The sequence below is a fragment of the Pseudorasbora parva genome, chromosome 22 (assembly GCF_024679245.1).
Source record: "Pseudorasbora parva isolate DD20220531a chromosome 22, ASM2467924v1, whole genome shotgun sequence".
In the NCBI taxonomy this organism is placed as follows: domain Eukaryota; kingdom Metazoa; phylum Chordata; class Actinopteri; order Cypriniformes; family Gobionidae; genus Pseudorasbora; species Pseudorasbora parva.
The window spans coordinates 39,943,834-39,953,833 of record NC_090193.1 but is presented as its reverse complement, the minus strand read 5'-3'; the positions used below and the strand labels follow the sequence as shown (position 1 = coordinate 39,953,833).

General features: G+C 39.0%; 1 protein-coding gene across 2 annotated transcripts in view; it reads left to right on the top strand.

Moving 5' to 3' along the window:
* The window catches only part of LOC137058902 (atlastin-2-like), a 38,136-nt gene that overhangs the window by 17,801 nt on the left and 10,335 nt on the right, over positions 1-10,000 (top strand). For both annotated transcript variants that reach the window (XM_067432407.1, XM_067432406.1), the window contains exons 3-10: positions 13-147; positions 2,165-2,269; positions 2,340-2,390; positions 3,343-3,399; positions 3,815-3,907; positions 5,358-5,496; positions 8,098-8,225; positions 8,316-8,372. In XM_067432407.1, the coding sequence (XP_067288508.1) occupies positions 13-147; positions 2,165-2,269; positions 2,340-2,390; positions 3,343-3,399; positions 3,815-3,907; positions 5,358-5,496; positions 8,098-8,225; positions 8,316-8,372 (765 nt within the window). The remainder of the gene's footprint in view (positions 1-12; positions 148-2,164; positions 2,270-2,339; positions 2,391-3,342; positions 3,400-3,814; positions 3,908-5,357; positions 5,497-8,097; positions 8,226-8,315; positions 8,373-10,000) is intronic.

Below are 10,000 nucleotides of genomic sequence, written 5' to 3'. Positions count from 1 at the left end.
TGTCTCTGTCAGAGCTCAGATTTCTGGCTGGGTGGGAATGAAGAGCCGCTGACGGGCTTCACCTGGAGGGGCGGCTGTGAGCGCGAGACGACGGGCATTCATGCCTGGAGTGAGGTGTTTGTGGTGGAAAAACCGGATGGCAGCCAGGTAAAAATCAGCCCACATCAGACAAAACCAACACCTAAGGACTAGTTGCATAAACCAGGGGTTTTCAAACTTTATGATGCCAAGCACCCCCAAATATGATGAACCATAATGGGGGACCCCCTTAATTCCATCTATATATTTTTATGTATGAAAAAACATTTAAACTGTTGGATAAATAGTAAGTGTGACATTTTAAATAGAACATTGTTTTCAAAATTAAATCAGCTATACGTCGGCAGACTCGGCAGACTCGCACATCTGCCATGTTTGTAGTTTTCTAATACTTTTTTTTTATTTTATCAACGTTTGTAGTTCTATACCAGGGGTGGCGAACCCCGGTCCTGGAGAGCCTCAGTCCTGCGGAGTTCAGTTCCAGCCCTGAAAAAAACTCACCTGCGTGCAGCTTTCTATTAAACCTTCAGACCTTGATTAGCTTGCTCAGGTGTGTTTGATAAGGGTTGAAGCTAAACTCTGCAGGACTGAGGCTCTCCAGGACCGGAGTTCACAACCCCGGATCTATACAATTGAACTATTTATTAAATAGTTACAATATCAAAAATGACATACTTTGTTTAATTCTATTTGTTTTTTAAGTTTTATTGATTCCTTCTTTAATGGTTTAATTACATTTTAAAAATCAGAAATTAAGTGTATAATTGTATAAGTAATTTAATTCATAAAAACTATTACTTTTATTTTTACATTTCTATATATTTTTTCTTTTTTTAATTGAGATTCTATGTATTTTTAAATTTTTCTGGCAATCAAATGAAGGCATAAAACATGAATTTAATTGATCTTTTTAATTAGATCTTTTAATTGATCTTTAAGTGTTGCACAACAGAGCTTTTCTGTTTAAATTAAAAATGTTATTTAATTAAATGTATTAGTGTTAGTATTATTATTATATTGAGACGTAGTCAAGTCAACTTTATTTATATAGCACTTTTACAATGATGATTGCAGAGCACTCAAGTCTCACGCTATGGGCGTGAGACACGCATTTCAACCCGCTCGCACGCCACACCTTGTATTTCTCAACCAGAGAAATCGCCAGGGTAACACACACTAAGTTGCGCGCTATTAGAGGAATCAAGCGAGTTCTGACGGCCCTGCCACGCACCAGTTAATCTAATAAAAAAAATATATAGATACCGAACAGCCAATCATAAAATAGATTTGCTGTATCTGGGTAAGATATAGATATTCCCTCCTCACTCACTCACTCACTCACTCACTCACTCACTCACTCACTCACTCACTCACTCACTCACTCACTCTCACACACTAATTAAATACATATTTTTTTATTTGTCCGAATTTGTCATTTTTCATATCAGACCCCCGTACCAGCCAAAGCCCTGTTGCTGCCGCCACGGCCGAAATCTCACAATGAACTCAGTTCAAAACTGGAGAGCCCTGCGATTGTGTCAAAGCAGCTTCACAGTGTTAAACATGATAATATTGCAACAGACTTAGATTTGGCTGTACAGTCGTTCTGGACAAAACAGTGATGTATCAGTTTATTTTAATTTATCATAGAGTGACAATGTTGGCAGATCAGTAATATAGTTGAAATTTGGTAATTAATTTTATTTGGATATTTAGTTGAAAACTTAGATAGAAATTTTAGTGTCCCCAACTGAGCAAGCCAAGCTAAATTCTACTGTACAACAGTGATATATTTCTGCCACAAGTTAAACCAAACTTGTTTTTGATGGGTTGTCGGGAAGATCTTTTGAGTTTCTGTGTGTTTATGATGTTATGACGATAATTAACCCTAAACTGTAAAATGCTGCTGAAGTGACTCTAGAGATGTTTATGTCCTCCTATAGTGTTCTCTTTGTGGTTTAATATTCACAGACAGTAGTCCTGCTGTTTATTGATTCATCAAAATATGAGGCATTTCATGTTCTACAGTAGATTCTGTATTTGTGACTGTCCGTGTTTTCATAGGGCCCTGTGTGTGTGTGTGCGATTCTGGCTCAGTAACCCGTGAGCATCTGTGTGTCCGCAGGTGGCAGTGCTGCTCCTGGACACACAGGGAGCGTTTGACAGCCAGTCCACCATTAAAGACTGCGCCACCCTGTTCGCCCTCAGCACCATGACCAGCTCCGTACAGGTACGGCTCGCTTCAGGTGATCATATGGCCCGAGCCTTCAGTGTCCTGATGCTTCTGTTTCTGTGCACAGGTCTATAATCTGTCCCAAAACGTTCAAGAAGACGATCTGCAACATCTTCAGGTGAGAAGCAAAGGTCTGATTGTTGATCCATGAGTGTTTACAGGTTGAATTAGGCTTAAAAATGTCATTAGCTGCTGGGCTTGGCTAATATCCTCGGAAGCTCCACAGCGCTTCACTTAAACCTGCCTGTAGCACACCTCTCTGGAGCAAAGTAGAGCCCGACTGATAAAGGATTCTTAAGGTCGATACGAAACAAATATTTTTGATTTAAAGATCCGATATGCCGATATATATATATATATATATATATATATATAGATTATTAGGATCACCTGTTCAATTTCTCATTAATGCAATTATCTAATCAACCAATCACATGGCAGTTGCTTCAATGCATTTAGGGCTGTGGTCCTGGTCAAGACAATCTCCTGAACTCCAAACTGAATGTCAGAATGGGAAAGAAAGGTGATTTAAGCCGTTTTGAGCGTTTAAGTTTTTGGATGAACTAACCCTTTAACGTTTCCCGCCTCCTTCCTCCTTATTCCATGAACGTGTTACACCGTTATTTCACCATTGAAAGATGAACTGGTGCTTAGTCGTTTATTTGTTGTCACAGGACAGTGTTTACTATTCTGGCTCTGCCCTCATATGTACCTAGTGGCTGAGAATATCGTCTCCAGACTCAAATAACTCTTTTGTTCGTGGCCACTCTTCTAGCCCAAACTGGCCCCGTGTACCAGTAAAATCAGCTGCGCATTCAAAACCGTTAAATGCCGTTTGTCTATCTGCAGGAACCTGCTGTGATTTGATGCTCTGTAGAGAGATGTGAACAGATATGACATTGAGATATCACATTATCAACACTAGATCTTTAGCTTTTTAAACCAGTTTTAGCCTGTTAAATGTCAGTTGTAACGTCAGTCACACTTCAGGGCCCACATTCATGAAAGATCTTAATGCAAAGAGTCGCTCCTAGTGACACAATTCTTAGAAAATTCATCTTGTTTTTCAGCTTTTCACAGAGTACGGCCGATTGGCCATGGAAGAGATCTACCAGAAACCTTTCCAGGTACTGTGTGTGTGTGTGTGTGTGTGTGTGTGTGTGTGTGTGTGTGTGTGTGTGTGTGTGTGTGACAAAATAGATCCCCATTAAGATGGCAATATCTGAAATCCTTGTCCTTGTGGGGACATTTTTTTAGTCCCCATGAGGAAAACATCTTATAAATTATACATGATGAGTTTTTTGGAGAACATAATGCAGAATGTTTCCTGTGATGGGGTGTGTGTGTGTGTGTGTGTGTGTCGTGTAGGGGGATAGAAAATGCAGTTTGTACAGTATAAAAGCCATTACGCCTATGGAATTTCCCCATATGTCACAAAAACAAACGTGTGTGTGTGAGAGAGGGTCAGTCGGAGTGTGTGAGATTCATTCGGTGTGTGCGTGTGTGTGAGTAATGCAGATGTAACTGTCTGTTTGTGTGCAGTCCCTGGTGTTTCTCATCCGAGACTGGAGCTACCCGTACGAACACGCTTACGGTCTGGATGGAGGAAACAAGTTTCTAGAGAAGAGACTGCAGGTGGGTTGGAGCCTGGTCTCTCTCGCTCGTGTCACGTATAGCCTAACGCTCACGGGTTTTGCCAAAACATGTTCCTAAATCCTGAAGGAGATGTGAGGGAAACGGCCTAACTCAAGTCTAAACCTGACACTGTGCTGAGCGTGAACCGCAAACCTGTCTCTCAAATCTGATTGGTTGTTTGAAAGGTTGTTCCAGGATCAACAAAGATGTACTTGATGAAATCACGTTCTCCAGCAGGGCCCCCAAGATGACTTAAAATTATTTAAAAAAGGCAAAATAAGCATAATGAGAAGCTAAAAGAATAAAAAATCAAGATGTTTTTTTATTATCTGGCGGTGGGGCTTCTGGAATCACAAAATGAATTAATTCAATATAAATAGGGCTGTCAAATTTAATGCGTTTAAGAAATTGAGATCAGCCATAGACGTAAAGGATGCAGCTACAAACATTGATAGGGAAATAAAAGGGTTAACATTAACATTAATATTACTATTCTAAATCAAAAGTGCAGTTATAGTCTACAAGCTACAATATTTTCAGCTTATATTTTATTAAACTCCAGGTCGAAAGAAAAGTGTTGTACACCGAGCACATTCTCACCAGTCCGAGCGCGATGCACTGAAGCTCATGTCCGCGGTAATTCATTAACACCATCAACACTTACAGTACGTGTGTTTTATTGAACTAAATACATTACAATCGGCTAAAACAATATGTAGGTTACTTTTCTGAACAAGAGCACTCCCGAGTCCGTGTTCTTCACACTGTTTGCTTAAATCAGATAGAATTAAATAAGACCTAATTTAATTAATTTTATTTGTATATTTAGTTGAATAACTTGGATCATAATTTTAGTGTTATAATTTTAGTGTCCCCAACTGAGCAAAGCCAAAGGAACCAAAACTCCTTCAGGGCGTTGATGGAGAAAAATAAATCAAATCAAAACAAAATCTATTTATAAAGCATTTTTAAAAACACGAAAACAAAACATTCAATAATAGGGGAAAAGAGCCAAAACTGAACAAAACACAATTAAACAATAAGAAAGCATTACTCAAGAGTGTCAAAAGCCAAACCATAAAAATAAGTTTTTAAACTAGATTTAAAGACCGCAAGTGTATGAGCCTGCCTAATATAAAGAGGCAAACTATTCCAGAGCTTCGGGGCCGCCACGGCAAATGCTCGGTCCTCTCTGAGCCTTTGGAAAATAAACCTTGGGAGAAACCAAACTCAGTTCTCCTCTGGCATATTAACACACAGTGAATGATTATTAATTTGCCAACCTTACAGGTCAGAAATCATAATAGATTGTAATATTTGAAATTTCTAGGTATCACGCAAGAGATGAGTGTTTAGGATGGCGCGTAATAAACCATGCTATATCAATAAAACGATCAGTTGAGAAGCGCTGAGCGATCATATGCTGTATTCTGCTGTGATTTAATCTCAGGTGAAGCAGAATCAACATGAAGAACTTCAGAACGTCAGGAAACACATCCACTCCTGTTTCTCCAGCATCAGCTGCTTCCTGCTGCCTCATCCCGGACTCAAAGTGGCCACAAACCCTCACTTCGACGGCCGGTTACAAGGTGACCGCACTTCCACACTAGGGCTGTGCGATATTGAAGAAAAATGTGATATGCAATATCTTGTTAAATAATGGGATATTCGATATGTGATACGATATTGCTATTAGTGTGTAAAATCTATTTAAATTATATTTAAAAAATATTTAAAAACAGAGAATGAAACCATTTGTGTTTCACATTCTTTCTGGGAAAAGAAAGGATCGCTACAACTTCTGAAAGGGACCAGCTGTGTTTTAGCAAACATTAATGTCACAAATCGTTTGCGTTTCAGTGCATGTGTGTGTCAGACAGCACGAGACTGCAAATGATTGTGTTTAATAACTCTTTTTAACGTCAAGCAAGTCCCATAAGTGACAGTCGTGTGCCCAGTCTATTCTCTGCTATGCATCGACATAAAACGGACACTTTTCACAATGTTGAAGTAGCCTATTAAAATCATTCAGATACTGCATGCCGTTGCGATATGTACATTTGCGATATTTCAATAATTTCGATATATTGCACAGCCCTATTTCACACACACATGCCCCTAAATAGATTCGACAGGTCACACTAGGGATGCCACAATACTCATATAATATTGAACCGTTCGGTACGGCATTCACGGTTCAATACGCGCTGGTGAATTGTGTTTTTTGGTTTTGCATTTAATTAATTATTTCTATTTCTCTTCGTTTGAAATATTTCTCAGTTTATTTCGGCTGTGTTTGAGTGTTCCTGTGAGTCTACGTGCTGATATGAGCAAATATCCAATCATATGCATTAAAGTTAGGCGGTGTTTAGTCGCGTTTTAAAGCCTTGCCGGTTAAACGTTTTTGTTCACGTTTTCCATGCGTTGAGCGCGCACGACTGTCATACGACTGCTAATACTGTCAAACACATCATATAATTAAACACAGTCGGTTATGTCTAAAGTGAAAGTAAAATCGCGTGTCTGTATGAGATGCGAGCAGGTCTTAGCAGCGCAGACTAGTGTGTGTGAGCGCTTGTCCTTAAAGCGACAGTTCACCGATAAAATTATAGCGGTATTAAAATAGACAAAGCACAATAAAGTAATAATACAGTAACTTTCAATCAATATATATTTTATATTGAAGATTATGACGTTTTAAGTTTAGCCTACATTTATTCATTCAATTTCAGACTTAAATGCAATCTCTGAGCTGCCACTGTAAATCTTTATATATATTTCATTTATATTATACAATACACTAGGAATGTGTACAAGTATTTTTTTAAAAGTAAAGTTTAAGTAAGGTTTTTCAAGTATTTTAAGTAAAATAAAGAAAAAAGTATTACAATCAAAAATGTTCTCCTTAATCGCTTTCTGTTCCTGTCGCCTAATAATAGAATAGCAAAAAACGAACCGAACTGAAAAACTGTGGTTTAAATCCGAGGTATGTATTGAACCGTGGACTCACTGTATTGTTGCATCCCTAGTTCACACATAATCTTAGCCACGAATGTGAGTGAATGCCTTGAGTTATGAGAACTAGTGGGTTTTTAACCTTTGATGCATGTAAAAGCAAAATTAGGAACCTTTAAAATATGGGTTTTGACTGCACAACAGAGGTTTGTGTAGTATTATTATTATTCTTATACCCCGACTGATATGGGTTTGTGGAGGCCAATACTGATTCACAAAAAGAAACCTTTATTGTGAAAGGTAAGATTTACAATACAGAGTAAAAAAGTGATATCTATATATTGATATTCTTTGTGTATATTATAGTACTTTCCCTTTGGTGTTCAAACTTTTGACTGGTAATGTGTGTATATATACAGGGCTCGACATTAACGCTTGACAAGGGGATTTTTTGAAGGGCCGAGTGAAAGAGAATTTTACCCGCCTGACGGACAAGCGGTTTAAACACCAATAACAAATAGCGAATCACCAAAATGCAAGAATGATCATTAATTTAGTGTAAGTGGCTATCGAAAGTGTATACTAATATTATGTATAATGAACTGAAGGTAACAAGTTTGCGCTGTTGACGCTCCGAAGCCTCGAGGAGAAATCACAACACATGAGCGCCGCTCACACTGAGAAACTGCGGTAAACATTCACAATGTGAAGATTTTATATTTATAACATATGATACAGTTAAACAACATCACACAACCAAGAGTGTGTTTTCCTGAATACCGTCATGACTGAAAATGATACTGATTTTTATGACAGTTCCATAAACAATTCATTAACATTTAGTCACTTACATTTTAGATGAAATATTGACTGTTTTTGTTCTATTTCGTCTCACAGCAACCGTTACTGAATGATTCAGTGTTTGAATGAATCGGCTGAATCAAAGATTCAATGACCTGTTTGTAAACGCCGTTTGAATGAATCGTTTGGATGAATCGATATATATATATATATATATATATATATATATATATATATATATATATATATATATATATATATATATATATATATATATTATTAAATTATTAGCATCCAAATTTAGTTTGACGTTTGATCGTGAGTGAGTGTTTCAGCCCATTGATAGCCAAAAGAACTATTGATCACTGAAATGGAAAATCACATGAACCAAATAAATGACTTGTGTGTGTGTGTGTGTGTGTGTGTGTGTGTAGACATCGATGACGATTTCAAGAGAGAGCTGGTGAATCTGGTGCCGCTTCTGCTGGCTCCACAGAATCTGGTGGAGAAGGAGATCAGCGGCTCTAAAGTCACATGTCGAGATCTACTGCAGTATTTCAAAGTAAGACCGTTTCCTATTCGGTTTACATTGCCCAGGTGTGTGGTAGGATTGACCCGTGTGTGTGTGTGTGTGTGTTTGTCTCTGTCTCAGGCCTACATGAAGATCTATCAGGGCGAAGAGCTGCCGCACCCAAAATCCATGCTACAGGTACAGTGCTCAATCCCAGAATGCATTGTGATGAGCTCCATTAAATCTGTTTATTGAAATTCTTGTTAATATTTCCATCTCATTGCGATTTCTTTAAGTTTTCTGTGTATTGTTATTAGGGGTGACCCCTAATAGTCGAAGATTCGATGCATCGATATGCAGGACCGGATTCGACCACTGATCTCATGGTCGAATCTTCGCGGGTTTTATGAAACGAGGATCATGCCATTTTGGCAATAAGGGGGTGCTCAATATTAGTGTTATAAAGACGTGTCGCGGCGCTGAGCGATCACCCCTTTAAGGGCACTGAGCGTCGCACCGGACGCGCCGCGCCTTTAAAATTCGAACACATACACCGACGGCGGCATTCGACGCCTGTCCGCGGCGATTAAATGTATATTTCCCTCAAATCGTGAAGGTACATACTGATTTCACCCTGTACTACAAGATACACTCATCGTGCAGCTCTTCTGTCAGAAGTCGATTCCAAATTAAGCTTGCGCGTATATAATGTTCACGTCTGCCTGAAGTGGGATCCTGAGACACGGCGCTGAGCTTCAGTCCGGTGTGAGCCCCCTTTAGGCACAATCGGCGTAAGGACGTGCATATAAACGCACTCAGTGTTCTTTTCCTCTCTAGGCAGGTATTTTTTTAGGTTTATTTCTCAAAATGTTCTTTTATATATGTGTGTGTGATGTTCTGTTTCGATCGCGGCTTTTAAATGTTATGAGAGAACAGTTAATTTACGAATGTGTAGTGTATAGTTTTGATCACTTTATTAAAAGTGGTGGCTGTGTGCCGTGTGTAAAGTAAAATAAAAAATAGTCTTAAGGGGGTCGCACACCGGACGCGGAGTTCGGTGGCGCTCGGCGGCGCGCCACGTCTTTAAAATTCGAACACATTGTTTTCAATGAGTGTACGCACACCGGTGGCGGCATTCGGCGCCTGTCCGCGGCGACTCGGGAAGTTGTTCTAAATCCTGCCCCGCCACAGAGCGCCATTTCAAGGCTTTATATTAAAAGTATATTATCGTTAAGGTATACTGATTTCACCCTTTGCTACAAGACACATTTGTTTTACATTCCGAGTTCAACAGCTTGAATAAAGTCTAAACATATTTTGGGGAAATGTATAATAAACGTAGCCTTTTAAAATGTGCGCATCCTGTGTGCGATACCTGAGACGCTGCGTGGCGCGCCGCCGAGCTCCGCGTCCGGTGTGCGACCCCCTTAAGCCTCCTGCTGACTAGTGTCCTGCTCTTCCCAACCCGTTTATACCGTTTATTTTTTTACGGTCTATGGTTTACACACACACAGATGATTCGACTGTCGGTCGACCATAGAGAGATTCGAAAATTCTGATTTGAATCTGTAAATCCTTAGTCGGGGACAGCCCTAATTGTTATATTTATGATGCAGTGTTCCTCTAGCCCATTCAATTTAGTTTGATCATATTTGAGATTATGAAAATATCTTTTTTTCGTATCCTATATTTTAGTAATCATCATAAATTAGGTATCATTCAAAAGCTTACAACTTACAATTCATCCTGTGAAAACTTTTTGAAATTGGACATTGTGTTCCCATGGAAACGGTACTCAAATTTCTTCTAGCAGGCTCCTCCCGTAA